Consider the following 20956-nt stretch of genomic DNA (forward strand, 5'->3'; position numbering starts at 1 on the left):
CTCTCGACCAAGGGCGTCACTACGATTGAAGAACAGAGGGGCTTAGCCCCCAAGTAGGTACCTGTGATGCAAGCAAAACATGTTTTGCACTTAAAAGATCTTTATGCTCACAACTTTTTGGCACTGTACTAGAATTACACAAAACAAACACTGAATACATCTAAAGCAGGGGTGTCAAACTCAAATACAGAGTGGGCCAAAATTTTAAACGGAACAAAGCCGCGGGCCAAGGTTGAACAAATTAACCTTTTAATAGGGACCCAAACAAGTTTTGCATTAAATATTGAACAAGCAAGGCTTATATAACTTTAGTGACATGCAAAATCCAGTTTCAAATAATAATAATTATGATTTAAAAAATATCAATGGCAAATCAAATAAAATTTAAATAAAAATGTTATGTCATTTTTTCTATTTGGAATCTTCTGAGGTAAATATCTAATGTTTTCCACAGGCTAATAATACATTTGAAAATAAAATAACAATAATGAATGAACCAAACATTCAAGCCTTGAAGTAGCAAGAGAAAATGCATGAATAAAACGTTAATTATTGGTCAGTTAGCTGGAAGTTTCCCGAAAGAGTTAGTGCTGCAAGGGGTTCTGGGTATTTGTTCTGTTGTGTTACGGTGCGGATGTTCACCGAAATGTGTTTGTCATTCTTGTTTGGTGTGGGTTCACAGTGTGGTGCATATTTGTAACAGTGCTAAAGTTGTTTATACGACCACCCTCAGTGTGACCTGTATGGCTGTTCACCAAGTATGCTTTGCATTCACTTGTGCGTGTGTGTGTGTGTGTGTGTGTGTGTAAAAGCCACAAATATTATGTGACATGCTGTTAGTATGGAGGAAAAGCGGACGTGACGACAGGTTGTAGAAAACGCTAAAGGCAGTGCCTTCAATGCACGCCCCCAATATAGTTGTCCAGGTGGAAATCGGTAGAAATTCAGGAGAATGGTTGCCCCGGGAGATTTTCGGGAGGGGCACTGAACTTCGGGAGTCTACCGGGAAAATTAGGAGGGTTGGCAAGTATGAGTATTAGTGGTGAATGCGGTGTTACAGCGGCACCGACACTGTATAATACCGGCGGGCCAGCTCTAATGCTAAATTGATATTGCCTCAAGGGCCAAATTAAATTAAACGGCGGGCCAGATTTGGCCTGCGGGCCAGAGTTTAACACCCATGATCTAAAGGGATAAAAGTGTAAGTGTAAGAAAGCTTTAGTCATCTTTAGTAAGCATGAGATGGCCCAAACTTTTTGGCACTGTACTAGAATTACACAAAACAAACACTGAATACATCTAAAGCAGGGGTGTCAAACTCAAATACAGAGTGGGCCAAAATTTTAAACGGAACAAAGCCGCGGGCCAAGGTTGAACAAATTAACCTTTTAATAGGGACCCAAACAAGTTTTGCATTAAATATTGAACAAGCAAGGCTTATATAACTTTAGTGACATGCAAAATCCAGTTTCAAATAATAATAATTATGATTTAAAAAATATCAATGGCAAATCAAATAAAATTTAAATAAAAATGTTATGTCATTTTTTCTATTTGGAATCTTCTGAGGTAAATATCTAATGTTTTCCACAGGCTAATAATACATTTGAAAATAAAATAACAATAATGAATGAACCAAACATTCAAGCCTTGAAGTAGCAAGAGAAAATGCATGAATAAAACGTTAATTATTGGTCAGTTAGCTGGAAGTTTCCCGAAAGAGTTAGTGCTGCAAGGGGTTCTGGGTATTTGTTCTGTTGTGTTACGGTGCGGATGTTCACCGAAATGTGTTTGTCATTCTTGTTTGGTGTGGGTTCACAGTGTGGTGCATATTTGTAACAGTGCTAAAGTTGTTTATACGACCACCCTCAGTGTGACCTGTATGGCTGTTCACCAAGTATGCTTTGCATTCACTTGTGCGTGTGTGTGTGTGTGTGTGTGTGTGTGTGTGTAAAAGCCACAAATATTATGTGACATGCTGTTAGTATGGAGGAAAAGCGGACGTGACGACAGGTTGTAGAAAACGCTAAAGGCAGTGCCTTCAATGCACGCCCCCAATATAGTTGTCCAGGTGGAAATCGGTAGAAATTCAGGAGAATGGTTGCCCCGGGAGATTTTCGGGAGGGGCACTGAACTTCGGGAGTCTACCGGGAAAATTAGGAGGGTTGGCAAGTATGAGTATTAGTGGTGAATGCGGTGTTACAGCGGCACCGACACTGTATAATACCGGCGGGCCAGCTCTAATGCTAAATTGATATTGCCTCAAGGGCCAAATTAAATTAAACGGCGGGCCAGATTTGGCCTGCGGGCCAGAGTTTAACACCCATGATCTAAAGGGATAAAAGTGTAAGTGTAAGAAAGCTTTAGTCATCTTTAGTAAGCATGAGATGGCCCAAACACATGAGGAAAGTGTTGCCGCATTAAAAAGATAGCAGCAACTTGCAAACAGGGAAGGTTTTAAACGTTGCACGGATAATAGCAATGTAACAAACTTGCACAGAGTTGACCTAAAAACAGAGGAGGTTCCGGTGGAAACAAACTTTCTTGCCAGGAAAACAGGGGCTGGTTGTCCACCCACAGATATGTTGTCCTTGCACAACCTCTTTGATTCAGAATTGTTGCACGAGCAAGATTTTTTTTGCTTATAACTTGTTGTTACTGTATTAGAATTACACAACAAATACAGAAGGAATCGAAATGGTTGAAAAGCAATATAGTTAGTTTCCTGTTATAATCTTTAATGGTAATTCAAGGCATTAAGACCGCAGGTGTGAAAATAGGCCACACCTGGCCAGTAGGGTTGGGTGATATGGACTATCACAGTAACTCTCCAGGTGGTGACTCTCCAGGGAGAGGGGACCCGGGAAGGGGTAGGTGGGTGTGTGTAACGATCGGTGTAACTCGGCCTGTCGCCATCACGTCTCCACCTCGTCGGTGCCACCACAGCCTGGGGGGCAATAGACTACAGACTGTGGTGACGTAGGCCGGCTTTGTCGCGTGAAGAAGACTACAACTTTTGGTTGTGTTCTCCGCTCCATTGGCTGAATGGCGATATACAATATATATCTTGATATATTTTCCGTGTAGTAAAAACAAAACAGTCCTAGTTACCTGAGATACTAAAATAATGACTTACAAAGTCAAATTAATGACTTACTGTAAGTAAGCGCTTGCAATAAGCGTTTGAAAAAAATAGTTAAAAGTGGGGCAATATGCTGACTCATCGTGCTTAATTTATTACAGCATTTGGGGAGCCTGTAGTTGATTTGTATGATATAAATGTTATATTTTTATCAACGCGTGATAGCAGGGACCCTTCCATTCAAAACTAGGCTGCTGCATTACTAATGATTAATGTGACTATAGCTGAAAAAATAGAACAATAGCAATAGGAGAAACTATTCATCCCTGAACACCATGGAGTTTGTGTAGGCTTTATGATGCACTTACAGTATTATATCAACTATCAGAGACAGCTTCAGGAAACTCTTCTTATAACACAATGTTCTTTTTTGCTGCTTCAACACAGCTCAATCAACACAGAAAAAGGTAGGTAGGTCAATAATGATTTTTTTTCACCCACATGCACACACACCGCACAGTGAGCTAACGATACGCTAAAAGCTATTTCGCCTTCACCTCTAGGACTGCGAGCGAGCTGAGCTGCTGCTTGTGTTTCTGGAACGTCAACGGGCTCATAGTGATGTTACTAGTAGTTGACTTGGAAGTGTTTATTATAATTTGGGGAGAGTCCGCTGCATTATAATCACCTGCTAAACACCTTTCTCCTCACCCTACTGTCTCTCCTCTCTGCCTGCCTGAGCACTGACTACATGCGCTCTGATTACGCACTACTGATTGACTGTTACATTCGCTCTGAATACGCACTGCTGATTGGCTGTTACATGCGCTCTGAATACGTAACTGCTGATTGGCTGTTACCGCTCTGCGTGTAACCAATCAGATAGTTATGTGGGTAGGACAATGCTCAGTGCTGCAAAGACATACTGACAGAGGCAGACAAACTAAGCGAATCAGCTTGTTAAAACTTTAGTTTAGGCGGTGGCTTTGTTGTTACGGCGGCGCTGCGGGGAACCCTGCTACCCTGCAGTGTTGTCAAAGCAATAAACGTAGCCTTAATGCTGTTGCGGTCTGGCTCGACCTTGCTAAGGTAACAGTGAAAACATATATTGGATTTTGAGTATAGCATTATACTAAAGCAGGATGAGTCTAACACAAACCAAAAAAATATGATGTTAGAGACAGACATTTATCCATGAAAATACAGAGAAGCTGTGGATGGTGTGCTTGACTGAGAATAAGTTGTAAAGAGATACTGTAGAGGTCCACTCTCCAAGGTAAATGCACATTAGTATTACATTATTTCATAAAACTACTTTAGTTTTTTGTAGTACAGTCTATTGTATTGTTTGTTTATACAATGATTATAATCAAAATTTTAGTTTTTCCTTTTGAAAAAACATATTCCAAGTTAAATTGGAGGGCAAGCACCAATTAAAATGATTTCAATTCAATTTCGATGTGTGATGTTGATTTGCTGTTGAAGTGTTTTGAGTGAAGAGCTCATATATATATATATATATATATATGTATATATATATATATACACACACACACACATATATATACATATGTCTTATAGTCACTCTTGTCACATTGCGCCTCAACATTTTTTAAACATCACAGATTGTTTCAGTTATCTACTTAAGGATATTCCACAACATTTTTTAACAATAACTACGTATTTTCATCCTCAAAAAAATATAAGCACAATAATAATACGGGCCACTAAATTAGCCCAAACCAACGAGAGTCCGCTTTTCAGAATTGTGGCCACGCATTGGACTAAAAGAGTGTAAAGGGTGTTATATCATGTTTAGAAGGCTCTAATAATGTTGACAAATGTACTGAGAAGGCATTAAACTGTTTATGCTGAAAATATTTGATTTATAATGAATGATTCCTACTTTCATTAATTTACTGTGATAATGTCCATAACAATTAACAGTGATAAACAAGGGATTTCTGTAAAGTCTACAAAAGGGCCCACGAAAAAAAATTTTTTATTACTGTTACTATTATTACTATTTATTCATACTATTTTAATATCAGGATGTTGAGAAACAATACACTGTTTATTACCATAAAGTTAAAAAAAAATGCAACTAAAGAGCATTTGATGGTAAATGACAAAACAGCCACAACCACTAAAGAATAGCATAATGATCATGATAAAATCAATTTCTGTGCATACAAGTATTGAATTTCACTGTCTCCATTCCAAGCCCCCTCAAAAGAAGGATGAGGGTGACCCCTGCAGGACATTTGTCTTCACACACTTCTAACCAGAGATAGCTATGAAGTGGAATATTTTGTTAAAAATGCAAATAAATAATATTAACTTCCATCCATCCTTTTACTACCGCTTGTCACTTTGATTAAAAAAAAAAATATACTTAATTGAACTAAAAATCATTTCATACCAAGTCAGAACGCGATGATTTTTACCTTTAGGTGCTGGACGTTTGACTTGTGAGGCCATGGGGAGCTGAAACAAATGAAATATAATGTCATTATTACAGTCTGAAAACACAGTTTCTGTGGTTATCCAATCTAATGTTCAGTGTGTGTGTACAGCGGAAACATGAGGTTCTGATTGACACATATACATACACACACACACACATATATATTTATATATATACATACACACACATATATATATCCATCCTCTTCCGCTTATCCGAGGTTGTGGCGCGGGGGCAGCGGCCTAAGCAGGGAAGCCAAGACTCTCCTCTCCATTTTTTTTTTTTTTGGCATGAAAAAGAGAGGTTTTTGTCATGAAAAAGGGAGGTTTTTGTGGTCGGTGCACTAATTGTAAGTGTATATTGTGTTTTTTATGTTGATTTAATAAAATTTAAAAAAATTAAAATTTAATTTTTTTTAATAAAAATTCATTAAAAAATCTGGGCCGCGGGCCGGTGGTTGGGCACCACTGTTATATAGTAATAGTTTATTTTTTAAGTTGTGTACATGTAGATGCTGACAGATCCATTAGGAGTTTGAGCAGAAATATGTCGTATAGGGCAGTGGTCCCCAACCACCGGGCCGCAGAAGATTTTTTTATGATTTTTTTTTTTTTTTAAATATATATATATATATTTTTATTTTTTATTAAATCAACGTAAAAAACACAATATACACTTACAATTAGTGCATCAACCACAAAAACCTCCCTTTTTCATGACAAAGAAAAAAAAAAAAAAAAAAAGGATTCTCCTTCTCCCAACACCCCCCACCCCTGAGCCGCGGGACAAATTATTAAGCATCGACCGGTCCGCGGATACAAAAAGGTTGGGGACCACTGGTATAGGGAATTAACTATACACAATAAAACATTAACAAAATGATGTGAAAAAATGTTTTTTAAAGTAACATGTGACATGAAAAAAAAAACATGACGTTTACTTTTTGATATCAAAATAAAACACGAAGCAGTTTGGCCAATGAAGATACAGTCTAATAATGTCCCCTTGTCGTTTAGTACAACAGTTTGGCCAACAACAGAAAGAAACAGGAGTGACAGCTTGTTTTTTCTTCACATCATTAACTCTCAGTCACAGCAGCTGATGGACGCTGTATTGTCAAATTAAAAGCAACATCATATAGTGTTTCTCCTTCGCCGTTTACTTTTCGTGTTGGGACAAGTGTCTCCATTATTGTCCACACCTGTCTCCATCTAACAGCATTGCGCTCTTAAACACACGGCGGGAAGCGAGGGAAAATTACTGTCGAATCCCGGAAGAATTGGTGCTGCAAGAAATTCTGGGAATGTGCTCTGTTGTGTTTGTGTCGTGGTGCATATATTCCCCCGAAATGTAGTTGTCATTGTTTCGTGTGGTCTCGCTATATGGCACAGGTTTATGACAGTGTTGGTGTTGTTTATACGGCCACCCTTAGTGGGACATGGAGGTCTGCTGGTGAATTATACTCCGAGGTAATGTCCTCGGAGCGGGATTAACGATTGGTTGATTGAAATTTATATTAGTAGATTGCACAGTACAGTACATATTCCGTACAATTGACCATTAAATGGTAACACCCAAATAAGTTTTTCAACTTGTTTAAGTCAGGGTCCACCTTAATCAATTCATGGCAAGCGTTGTTTTTCCGCCATGATTGATAAGTTAAACGACGCAATATGCGCTTGACTTCGTGCTGTCTTAAAAGCATTAACAAATAACGGGGTTTCAGAAATTTTAAGGAGACTGAATGACTAACCATCAGGAATTTTATCGCAAGTTCTCAAGGGCGGTCACGGCAACTTGTTGCCGCAAATGTTGGTAAATTTTTTAGGGCACTACGGCAAATGAGAGGGTGGTCACGGCATTTGCCACGGTTGCCGTGGTTATATTCAAGCCCTGCACGACCCATATATCGACATACACGATATATCGCGGGTTTGTGTCTGTGCGATATAGAAAATGACTATATCGTGATATTCGAGTATACGTTCTCACGCAGTTGCTTTTAGCTGCGGGCATTACACTACAGGCTCTTCTCGCACTTTCCTGTGTCTCCTTCTCACAGACAAAGCAAGCGCACCTTCTTACATACGTCACGTACTGTCACGTCATACGTCACATACGTATACGCCCTAACGGAGCAGAGAGGTAGCAGCATGGGTAACGTTAGCAGTGATGCTAGCAGAGCCGTGCGAGTGGTAATACGAGAGAAAGAAGGTGCGAATGAAGGAAGAATTAATTCCACAAAAAACAGCAGGGGGTCCATCGTCTGGCGGTGGTTTGGTTTCAAGTGGGAATATGTCGAACAGACAACCGTAATTTGTCAAGTGGGCCAAAAGCGTTGCAACAAAAAGTAGCATTACTGCTAATATGTAGCATCATTTGAAAAGTCACCTGCTAGATGATGAAGAGTGCTTACTCCGTATTTCAACATCTCCGTTCGGTGCCACACAGCCACACCATCAAAATGCCGAGGCAAACATTTCCAGATCAACACCGTATGAAAAAAATAGCCAACAACAGAATTTAATAACATCCGTAGTAACCTACCACATAGCGAAGGGTGAACACTATTTGATTTCCTATTGTGCAGCTCATTTATTTGACAGTTAAAATGTCTCTGACAATCTTGCACTTTCTGTTTTGGAAATGACATGAATGTTTGTGTCATTGCTTAATAACTGTTTAATAAATACAGTTTTGGTCAATTGGCTTAGTTGTGATTTTCTTCTCTGCATGAAAGTTTGAAAGTAGCATATATTAATGCAGTATGAACAAGAATGTTGTAATGTAGACACAGAATCATCATACTGCTGTGATTATATGCATCAAGTGTTCATTCAAGTCCTAGGCAAACAATCAAGATATACCATATTTCCTTGAATTGCCGCCGGGGCGCTAATTAATTTAAAATCTCTTCTCACTCCAGCGCTTACCAAAGGCATGCGGTAAATAAAAGTAAGCATGCGCTAATTATTTTAAAACCTCTTCTCATACCAAAGGCATGCAGTAAAAATTTGAGCGTGATGTAAGCTTGGACCTTAAATCCTACTGAATAGCTCTTAATCTTCTTCCCTTTATGCGATTTCAAATTACCGGTATTGAAATCAGCCTCCTCCATTTTGAAAATGATGACGGGGGAAGTGTCACTCGTGACTTCACGAGTTTAACCAGGCGGTAATACTAAGCATGCGCTAATTATTTTGCGAAGCGAGTTTGACCCGGCAGTAATTCAAGGCAGGCGCATACTATATGCTCTGCGGCAATTCAACGAAATACGGTATATCGTGTATCGCGATATGGCCTAAAAATATCGAGATATTAAAAAAGCTATATCGCCCAGCCCTAATACAGCGATTTAACGCAATAGACTCAATGGCATTAGCATAGTTGATACGCCTTGCTGATTAAAACTTTTATTAGTAGATTGCACACTACAGTACATATTCCGTACAATTGACCACTAAATGGTTACACCCGAATAAGTTTTTCAACTTGTTTAAAGACCTACTGAAACCCACTACTACCGACCACGCAGTCTGATAGTTTATATATCAATGATGAAATATTAACATTGCAACACATGCCAATACGGCCAAGTAAGTTTACTATAGTGCAATTTTTTAATTTTGCACGGAAAAATCCTGCTGAAAACGTCTCGGTATGATGACACCTGCGCGTGATGTCACGGATTGTAGAAGACATTTTGTGCCAGCTTCGTGCCCAGCTATTAAGTCGTCTGTTTTCATCGCAAAATTCCACAGTATTCTGCACAACTGTGTTGGTTAATCTTTTGCAATTTGTTCAATGAACGATGGAGGAGTCAAAGAAGAAAGCTGTAGGTATGAAGCGGTGTATTGCGGCCGGCTTTAGCAACACAAACACAGCCGGTGTTTCATTGTTTACATTCCCGAAAGATAACAGTCAAGCTTTACTATCGAACAGAGCAGTCAAGCGAACACGGTTGGATTGCACCACACACACAAATTACAGTGTATTATGTGTATTAATAAATAACATTTTACCATTCTGTATTCTGAAAGCGATCTATGTTGTGTGCTACTCCAGCATCAATATCAGCAGCGTCCTCCTGACCGTCACCGTCGGGTTCAAAGCGGTATGGCTCTATACCTTGTTGCGGTTGAGCCTGGCCGAGTGGTCCTGCCACCCCTACGGCTGCCACGGCGTCTCTCACAGCATCTTCCCTATCTGAATCGTTCCCACTGCCCTCTAGTCTTTTTAGTATTCTTTTTTTCTAGTCCTTCACTCTCACTTTCCTCATCCACAAATCTTTCATCCTGTCATGATCCGTGGTCCTGATCATGTTTTTGTGGTATTTCTGTTTGTTTGGACTCACTTTGTTGTTTGTGCACCTTATGAGTTAGTTTCGTCACCATGGTTACTTGATTTTCACCTGCCGTGCACGCATACCTGTTACTCATCAGAGACTCTACTTAAGCCTATCTTTGTTCTCACTCGTTCTGCCTTCATTGTGTTTGCTGCATGCAACCTGTCGACGTTAGTTTTCTGCCTAGTTTCCTGCCTAGTTTCGAGTTTTTGCCAGTGTTTTGACCACGTTAGTCTTGTTAGTTTTTAGCCTTAACTTCTACGTGCGACCGGCACGCATACGTTTTATTTTGTCATACGAGTTTTATGAGTCACTGTAAATAAATAATTTCCTACCACACGTCTTGGTCCGGAGCCATCTGTTCTTCATTCCGGGAGAACAATCCTGCATAAAGATGCGACCCCCACGTGACAGAATGAAGGCAGCTGTCTATGTTTGCGTTGGAGGAACGATCCTGCATTAAAATGCGACCCACACGTGACACATCCTCGCTCAAATTAATAGGGAAAAAGTCGCTTTCTCGGTCCGAATCGCTCTCGCTGCTGGTGGCCATGATTAGAAACAATCTTCAGATGTGAAGAGCTCCACAACCCGTGACGTCACGCGCACATCGTCTGCTACTTCCGGTACAGGCAAGGTTTTTTTTATTAGCGACCAAAAGTTGCAAACTATATCGTCGATGTTTTCTACTAAATCCTTTCAGCAAAAATATGGCAATATCGCGAAATGATCAAGTATGACACATAGAATGGACCTGCTATCCCCGTTCAAATAAGAAAATCTCATTTCAGTAGGCCTTTAAGTCAGGGTCCACGTTTTTCCAAGATGGCGCTGCTGTAGTGGCTGCTGTTGGCAGGAGCTCTGTGCTCTTGTGTCATCCTTTTGTGTTTCCCTCTTGTTTTCATGTGTTATTATATATATATATTTAGATTTTTTTTTTTTTTTTGCCTTTTGGTCCGGGACCCTATGGGACTGTGTGACAAGCGGTGGCACTTTCGTGACCTCTGCGGTGCTTTTTGTGGACTTCTGGATCTGCTTCCCGGGAGCCTTTTGGCCACGGAGACCAGCTGCTGGGTTTCTGCTACACCAGAGCCAGTTTGGAGAGACTGGAGGAGATGCGGATGACGGGACAGGGCCGCGGAGCTGGCACTGAGCGGACAAGCTTCACAGTGTCTTGGCTGAATGAGCAGGTATTCTTAGGGACACTCACCTTTTTTTTTTTTTTTTTGGGTTCAAGCATTAGATACCTTTTTACCTGCACGTTGCCTTCGCTGTTTCCGACACCTACAAAGCAATTAGCTACCGACTGCCACCTACTGATACGGAAGAGTATTACACGGTTACTCTGCCAAGCTCTAGACCAGGGGTGCCCATTACGTCGATCGCGATCGACTGGTCGATCTCGGAGGGTGTGTCAGTCGATCTCAAGCCAGGCATTAAAAAATATACATAAAAATGAGCAATCATCAATCATACCAAGACTTCACTTTCGTCAGTTGTTTGACATTCTCGGCACCCGAGGATCTTGTGAGATGACGCTGGCTGCTGCGAGCTCATATTTAAGAAAAATATCACTAACAGGGCGGACGCAGAGAAACACATTTTATTTCTAGAGACTCCGTACCTACTGTCAAAACTCTAAAGACCGACTGCACAGTTCCTGTCTTCACCATAAAAGACCTGTTTCATCCTGCCTGTGCTAACAAAATAAGAGTCTCAGAAAGCTAGCGTGCACAAGCTAGCAAGCTACGGAGTTTGATGCCAATGTATTTCTCCCCCGCCCTCAGCGACCGCTTTCTCACTTGCTTGCCCACCCGCACTCTCACTGACGTCACTCACCTGCTGCCAGACATTAAAGGGCCACACACATATGCTACTCTCATAAAGTGTTTGAAAACGAGTATGCAAGTTGGACAAATGAGATGCCAAATCCAACCACTTTCATGTGGTATTGGACAGAAAGGAGGACTTTTTTTCCCCCTCCATTTGAAAATGCGGACGTTATCAGCACCACTGTCTAATTCCAATCAATGCAAGTCATCAGAATCAAATACACCAACTTATATTCTTGTCTTCATGAAAGAAAGGAATCTATGTGTGTTAAACATGCTTGTATTATCATTAAACACCATTAACTTGTTAACAAAAATGTCTCTTTCATAAATAAATATAAATTATAAATAGGAATGAGGTAGATCTCCTCAACTTGGTCAATTGAAAAGTAGCTCGCCTGCAGAAAAAGTGTGAGCGCTCCTGCTCTAGACAGCACCGAGACTCAACAACAACACATTTGCAGACTATAATTCCTGGTTTGCAAAAATACTTTTAACCCAAGTAGGTGAAAATAAATCATCTCCAACAGCACACTAGAGTGCCGCGGCACAGTGGTTGAAAAACACTGGTATAACGTACTAGCCAAAGAAAAGGCGTTAAAAGCGTGTATTGTAATTGTAGCTAAAAAAAAAACAAGTAATAAGTATATATATATTTGACATATTTAATGCACTTGTAGCTGCTTGTTGACAAACAGTCTTCGGACGAGGGGGATTATAAGCACTGTAAATTCCTGCTAGCAGTGAGATAATTAGTTTAGCTCCGGTTTAGCTTGGCTTACGCTGTCCTCATTCGTTGGCCATTCTACAGTGTACATACTTTTAAACACTAGATAAAAAAAGATAAAAGACTACGACTCACCGTTGTAGCTTGTTCCACGTCCGCCATCTTGGAGAGTGAACTCTACAAGCTGTTGCCATGGATACAAGGGCGGCGTGCGGAAGTCGTGTTGACCGGGCTTTTAAAAGGTACCGCCCCCTTCAGTTTCGACCAATCACAGGCGTGTGTGATATTTTATTTTCACAAGAAAATTGTGAACATGTAACAAAATGTATAAAGCAGGGGTCACCAACGTGGTGCCCGCGGGCACCAGGTAGCCCGTAAGGACCAGATGAGTCGCCCGCTGGCCTGTTCTAAAAATAGCTCAAATAGCAGCACTTACCAGAGAGCTGCCTCTATTTTTTTTAAATGTTATTTATTTACTAGCAAGCTGGTCTCGCTTTGCTCGACATTTTTTTAATTCTGAGAGAGACAAAACTCAAATAGAATGGTATAATCCAAGAAAATATTTTAAAGACTTGGTCTTCACTTGTTTAAATAAATTCATTTATTTTTTTAATTTGCTTCTTATAACTTTCAGAAAGACAATTTGAGAAAAAATACAACCTTAAAAATGATTGTAGGATTTTTAAACACGTATACCTTTTTATCTTTTAAATTCTTTCCTCCTCTTTCCTGACAATTTAAATCAATGTTCAAGCAAATTTATTTGTGTTATTGTGAATAATAATAAATACATTTTAATTTAATTCTTCATTTTAGCTTCTGTTTTTTCGATGAAGAATATTTGTGAAATATTTCTTCAAACTTATGATTAAAATTCTAAAAAAATATTCTGGCAAATCTAGACTATCTTTAGAATCAAATTTAAATCTTATTTCAAAGTCTTTTAAATTTCTTTTAAAATTTTTGTTATGGAAAATCTAGAAGAAATAATGATTTGTCTGTTAGAAATATAGCTTGGTCCAATTTGTTATATATTCTAACAAAATGCAGATAGGATTTTAACCTATTTAAAACATGTCATCAAAATTATTTAAAAAAAATCAAAATCAGGAAAAATTACTAATGATGTTCCAAAAAAAATTTTTTTTTTTTTTTTTCAAAAAGATTAGAATTAGCTCGTTTTTCTCTCCTTATTTTCGGTTGAATTTTGAATTTTAAAGAGTCGATATTGAAGATAAACTATGTTTCAAAATTTAATTTCCTTCCTGTTTTCTCCTCTTTTAAACCGTTCAATTAAGTGTTTTTTTCATCATTTATTCTCTACAAAAAACCTTCCGTAAAAGGAAAAAAAATGTACGACTAATGACAGACAGAATTACCCATTTTTTTATATATACAGATTTATTTATTAAAGGTAAATTAAGCAAATTGGCTATTTCTGGCAATTTATTTAAGTGTGTATCAAACTGGTAGCCCTTCGTATTAATCAGTACCCAAGAAGTAGCTCTTGGTTTCAAAAAGGTTGGTGACCCCTGGTATAAATACTATGAATAATGTGGAATATTTATGGTAATGCGCAGGTTAAGAACTATACTTCATAATTATTCAATATATTTGTCTCCCTAGGTTTTTTTTTTTTTTAATACAGAACAACAACTAAAAGCAGGCACTCAGTGATTCCCACATGTTGGTACTTGGTAAACACACAATAAATGTGTCCAAATGTTTAAAGGCCTACTGAAATTTTTCTTATTCAAACGGGGATAGCAGGTCCATTCTATGTGTCATAGTGGATCATTTCACAATATTGCCATATTTTTGCTGAAAAGATTTAGTAGAGAACTTCGACGATAAAGTTCTCAACTTTTGGTAGCTAATAAAAAAGCCTTGCCTGTACCGGAAGTAGCAGACGATGTGCGCGTGACGTCACGGGTTGTAGGGCTCCTCACATCCTCACATTGTTTATAATGTGAGCCTCCAGCAGCAAGAGCTATTTGGACGGAGAAAGCGACAATTTCCCCATTAATTTTAGCGAGGATGAAAGATTTGTGGATGAGGAAATTTAAAAGTGACGGGCTAGAAAAAAAAAGAAAAAAAACGGCGATTGCATTGGGAGCGATTCAGATGTTTTTAGACACATTTACTAGGATAATTCTGGGAAATCCCTTATCTTTCTATTGTGTTGCTAGTGTATTAGTGAGTTAAATAGTACCTGATAGTTGGAGGTGTGTCCACTGGTGTCTTGACGCCAGAGTCTCTTTGGGAAGTCACGGCAGCTACAGCACGACAGAAGCTCCGCTGATATCCGGTAAGAGCCGACTTATTTCAACAATTTTCTCACCGAAAACTGCCGGTCCACATGCAGTCGGGATCCATGTTCGCTTGACCGCTCTGATCCATAGTGAAGCTTCACCTTCGGGAATTTTAAACAAGGAAACACCGTGTGTTTGTCAGGCTAAGGGCCAAAGCTTCCCACCTCCATCTTTCTACTTTGTCTTCTCCATCATTGAACAAATTGCAAAAGTATCAACAACACAAATGTCCAGAATACTGTGTAATTGTGCGATGAAAAGAGACGACTTTTAGCCTCAAGTGGTGCTGGGCTAATTTGTCCCCTCCAACCCAAGACATCTCGCGCACGCGTCATCATTCCAGGACGTTTTCAACAAGAAACTCAGCGGGAAAATTAAAATTGTAATTTAGTAAACTAAACCGGCAGTATTGGCATGTGTTGCCTTTAAAGACCTACTGAAACCCACTACTACCGACCACACAGTCTGATAGTTTATATATCAATGATGAAATATTAACATTGCAACACATGCCAATACGGCCTTTTTAGTTTACTAAATTGCAATTTTAAATTTCCCGCGAAGTTTCTTGTTGAAAACGTCGCGGAATGATGACGCGTGCTTCTGACGTCTCGGGTTGTAGTGGACTTTTTTTTCCAGCCCGATCCCAGCTATAATTAGTCTGCTTTAATCGCATAATTACACAGTATTATGGACATCTGTGTTGCTGAATCTTTTGCAATTTGTTCAATTAATAATGGAGACGTCAAAGTAGAAAGATGGAGGTGGGAAGCTTTTAGCCTTTAGCCACACAAACACACGGTGTTTCCTTGTTTAAAATTCCCGAAGGTGAAGCTTTACTATGGAACAGAGCAGTCAAGCGAACATGGTTCCCGACCACATGTCAACCGGCAGGTTTCGGTGAGAAAATTGTGGTAATAAGTCGGCTCTTACTATAGACATGAGCAGAGCTTGCGTCCTCCTGCAGCTGCTGCGGACTATTACCTCCTACCACCGGAGACAATGGCGGTCACCACACCCGTGGCCACACCCCTCAGACTTTCAGGTACCATATAATCCCACTAAAACACTAGTAACACAATAAGCAGATAAGGGATTTTCCAGAATTATACTAGTAAATGAGTCTAATAACATCTGAATAGCTCCCATTCTCCTCGCCTTTTTTTTCTTTTTTCTAGTCCTTCACTCTTAATATCCTCATCCACGAATCTTTCATCCATACTCAAATTAATGGGGAAATTTTCGCTGTCCCGGTCCGAATCACTCTAGCTGCTGGTGGCAATGATTGTAAACAATGTGAGGATGTGAGGAGCCCTCACACCGGTGACGTCACGCGCACATCGTTTGCTACCTCCGGTAAAGGCAAGGCTTTTTTATTAGCGACCAAAAGTTGCAAACTTTATCATCGATGTTCTCTACTAAATCCTTTCAGCAAAAATATGGCAATATCGCGAAATGATCAAGTATGACACATAGAATGGACCTGCTATCCCTGTTTAAATGAGAAAATATAATTTCAGTAGGCCTTTGAATACTAGGCAGAATGTAAAATATTTATAATAGTAATGCAAAAGACAAAACCTAAACTTAATAATTATCCAATATACCGTATTTCCTTGAATTGCCGCCGGGGCGCTAATTAATTTAAAACCTCTTCTCGGTCCAGTGCTTACCAAAGGCATGTGATAAAAGTAAGCATGTGTTAATTATTTTAAAACCTCTTCTCACTCCGGCACTTACCAAAGGTATGCAGTAAAAATTTGAGTGTGATGTAAGCTTGGACCTTAAATCCTACTGAATAGCTGTTAATCTTCTTCCCTTTATGCGATTTCAAATTACCGGTATTAAAATCAGCCTCCTCTATTTTGAAAATGATGACAGGGGAAATGTCACTCGTGACGTCACAAGTTTGACCAGGCGGTAATATTAAGCATGCGCTAATTATTTTGGGAAGCGAGTTTGACCCGGCAGTAATTCAAGGCAGGCGCATACTATATGTCCTGCGGCAATTCAAGGAAATACGGTATATTTGTCTCACCAAAAATGATTCCCGGGCGCGGCCAACGCTGCTGCCCACTGCTCCCCTCACCTCCCAGGGGGTGACCAAGGGTGATATGGGTCAAATGCAGAGAATAATTTCACCACACCTAGTGTGTATGTGCGGGACTGTCTCACGCTGCTGGTAGGGTGGGCTTGCAACAGTTTCATTGCTTGTGGCTAGTGTGGCTCTCACTACTCAGTAGCAGGAGTTGACTGGGCTTGACGTGCCGAGACAGCTTGTACACGACCCTATGTCTGTCTGGTCTCACGTGGTATGAGACTGTAACCCATTACCTGGAAGACAAGTCAACTCCAAAACTTCCTGAAATCAGAAATGGTGGAAGGTTAGGCTTGGGGCTAGCAATCCTAACCTATAAAAACTCCTTGCTACAGAAAACCAAAAAATCCAAAAGTCTTGGAAAGGAAGTCTCTTTGGTTACACAAACCAAGGAGAAAATGACGATGCAGTCGTAAGGAGACGGTGGGTCCGATTCTTCTGACCCCTAGACACTCTACTAACATCGCAACATGGGAAGTCAGGACCATGTATGCAGGAGGAAAGACAGAAGCTATAGCGGAAAAGATGAGGAGATACAGAATATCTTTCCTGGGTTTGTGCGAAACCACATGGCTCCAGGGCAGGTTAAACTGGCCAGTGGTGAGTCCATATTATATTCAGGGCACCCAGAAAACTCTGCACCAAATACAGTGGGGCAAAAAAGTATTTAGTCAGCCACCGATTGTGCAAGTTCTCCCACTTAAAATTATGACGGAGGTCTGTATTTTTCATCATAGGTACACTTCAACTGTGAGAGACAGAATGTGAAAAAAAAAAATCCAGGAATTCACATTGTAGGAATTTTAAAAAATTTATTTGCAAATTATGGTGGAAAATAAGTATTTGGTCAACCATTCAAAGCTCTCACTGATTAAAGGTTTTGGCTGAAAATCTCACGATTCATTCTTTCCTTAACACGGGTCAATCATCCTGTCCCCTTAGCAGAAAAACAGCCCCAAAGCATGATGTTTCCACCCCCATGCTTCACAGTAGGTCTGGTGTTCTTGAAGTGCAACTCAGTATTCTTCTTCCTCCAAACACGACGAGTTGAGTTTATACCAAAAAGTTCTATTTTGCTTTCATCTGACCACATGACATTCTCCCAATCCTCTGCTGTATCATCCATGTATCCATTTTGGTATAAACTCAACTCGTCGTGTTTGGAGGAAGAAGAATACTGAGTTGCATTCCAAGAACACCACACCTACTGTGAAGCATGGGGGTGGAAACATCATGCTTTGGGGCTGTTTTTCTGCTAAGGGGACAGGACGATTGATCCGTGTTAAGGAAAGAATGAATGGGGCCATGTATCGTGAGATTTTCAGCCAAAACCTCCTTCCATTAGTGAGAGCTTTGAATGGTTGACCAAATACTCATTTTCCACCATAATTTACAAATAAATTCTTTAAAATTCCTACAATGTGAATTCCTGGATTTTTTCCACATTCTGTCTCTCACAGTTGAAGTGTACCTATGATGAAAATTACAGACCTCTGTCATCATTTGAAGTGGGAGAACTTGCACAATCGGTGGCTGACTCCCTTATCAGTTGGGAACCCATCAACTAAAGGATCATTACTGCAAAATTCCATACCACGCATAAGAAAAAAAACCTTCAGGTAGTACAATGCTATGCCCCTACCAACGATGCAGAGGATGAAACGAAGGACAACTTTTACAATCTTCTACACAACCCATCAACTAAAGGATCATTACTGCAAAATTCCATACCACGCATAAGAAGAAAAACCTTCAGGTAGTACAATGCTATGCCCCTACCAACGATGCAGAGGATGAAACGAAGGACAACTTTTACAATCTTCTACACCACATTCTTCAAAAAAAGAAAGGAAAGGATATCATGGTCTTAATGAGCTGATAATGGGAACGCAAGGGTTTGGAACAATGAATGTAAACGGAGAAAAGTTTGCAGCAACATGTGCAGACAACAGCTTGGTTATTGGAGGTTGTATTTTCCCAACAAGGACATCCACAAAGCAACATGGGTTTCTGCCAACCACACAACTGAAAACCAGATTGATCACATCTGCATTAGCCGGAAATTCAGGCGCTCACTGCTTGATGTCAGAGCGAGAAGAGAACCTGACGCTGCATCTGACCACCACCTAGTCACAGCAAGGTTCCAGTTGAAATTGAAATGCATGAAAGAAAGAAGAGGGAGGATCAGATTCAACATACAACAATTCCAAGATATAGGTAATTTGGAACTATACCAAGTCACATTACACAACAGGCTTCAAGCCCTACAGAACCAGACAACATAAGCACCAGGAACTGTAGAAGGGATTTGGGAAGGTTTGAAGACGACACGGAAGGAGACCTGTGTGGAAATGGTAGAGATAAAAGAGTCCACAAACAAACCTTGGCTATCCACAGAAACCCACAAGAAAGTGAGTGAGAGAAGGGAGAAAAAGGAGGTAGTTAACAGATGCGGAACTGGGGCAGGGAAGGCAGCAGCACAAAGAGAATATGAAGTACTAAACAAGGACGTGAAGAAGAGTGTCAGAAGAAACAAAAAGAAGTACATCAAGGATTTAGCACAGCAGGCAGAGGACGCAGCAGGAAAGAATAATCTGAAAGAACTCAAACCACAAAGATGCTCACCGGCAATTTTAAAAGGCCATCAAAGCCCTGAGAGCAGGAAATGCAGAAGGGCCAGATGAGCTACCAGCAGAAACACTCAAAGAAGATATGGAAACATCCTCCAGCATGCTTTTCCATCTCATGCAATCTATCTGGGAGGAAGAACAAGTCCCATCAGACTGGAGATATGGCAACATCATAAAGATTCCCAATAAAGGAGACCTCAGGGAGTGTAAAAACTACAGGGGAATTATGCTCCTCTCAATGCCAGGGAAGGTGCTCAACCACATACTACTGGAAAGGATGCGGAAATTGGTCGATGCACAACTGATGGAAAACCAGGCTGGTTTCAGAAATTGCCTTCCTCAGGATTAAAATAGAACAATCCATGGAATGGAACTCACCGGTATATATTAATTTGATAGACTTTGAAAAGGTGTTTGACAGTGTCGACCATGAGACACTGTGGACGCTGATGGCACACTATGGCATCCCACCAAAGCTCATCAACATCATCAAGAGCACCCACCAAGGGATGCGATGTCGCGTCCTACATGACAGATGCCAATCGGAGGTCCTGACTGGGGTGCGACAAGGATGTCTGCTCTCGCCTTTCCTTTTCCTCCTCTGTATTGACTGGACCATGAACCAAACGACCAAAAACAGCAAAACCGGCATACAGTGGAGCCTTACCGAACAACTGGAGGACCTAGACTTTGCAGACAATCTAGCCCTCCTGGCTCACACTCACCAACAGATGCAGGACAAATCACAAAAACTACAAAGAGCTGCTGCATTTCTTGGGCTTAAGATCAATTCACAAATAACAAAGGTCATGCGTATCAATAACAAGAACAATACACCAATAACAATGCACCATTGTCAATTAGAGGAGGTAGTCCAGTTTTACATACTTAGGGAGCATAATCAGTGTAGATGGAGGGGCAGATGAAGATGTCCAATCCAGAATAGGGAAAGCAAGAACATCATTCAACATACTAGACAAAATATGGAGAGCAAAAAACATTTCTCTCAAAACCAAACTGAAAATATTTAAGTCAAATGTCAAATCCATCCTGCTGTACAGATCAGAAACATAGAAAACCACCAATAGCATACTCACTAAACTACAGACATTCGTAAACTGTTGCCTCCTTCGGGTCCTAGGAGTCTACTGGCCAGACACAATCACCAATGCCAACCTGTGGGAACTCACCGAACAAGAACCAGTGGAACTGCAAATCAGGAGAAGGAAGTGGACCTGGATAGGAAACACACTCAGAAAACCCAATAAATCAATCACCAAACAAGCACTAACATGGAACCCACAAGGAAAAAGAAACAGAGGGAGACCAAGAACAACCTGGAGAAGAAGCACGGAACAGGAGATGAAGCACAAGACCGGAATGGATGGAAGGCTTTCATCGGCGGCCTATGTTCCTCAGGGAATACTAAGGCCTAAGTAAGTAAGTAGTGTGTGTGTGACAAT

General features: G+C 40.3%; 1 protein-coding gene across 1 annotated transcript in view; it reads right to left on the reverse strand.

Moving 5' to 3' along the window:
* The window catches only part of bbs4 (Bardet-Biedl syndrome 4), a 48406-nt gene extending 35729 nt beyond the window's left edge, over positions 1–12677 (reverse strand). The window contains exons 1-2 of the mRNA XM_061887071.1: positions 12589–12677; positions 5530–5569 (exon numbers count right to left, since the gene is read on the reverse strand). Of these exons, the coding sequence (XP_061743055.1) occupies positions 5530–5569; positions 12589–12615 (67 nt within the window). The 5' untranslated portion in view covers positions 12616–12677. The remainder of the gene's footprint in view (positions 1–5529; positions 5570–12588) is intronic.
* Positions 12678–20956: the final 8279 nt, after the last annotated feature.

Source organism: Nerophis ophidion, linkage group LG25, assembly GCF_033978795.1.
Source record: "Nerophis ophidion isolate RoL-2023_Sa linkage group LG25, RoL_Noph_v1.0, whole genome shotgun sequence".
Lineage (NCBI taxonomy): Eukaryota > Metazoa > Chordata > Actinopteri > Syngnathiformes > Syngnathidae > Nerophis > Nerophis ophidion.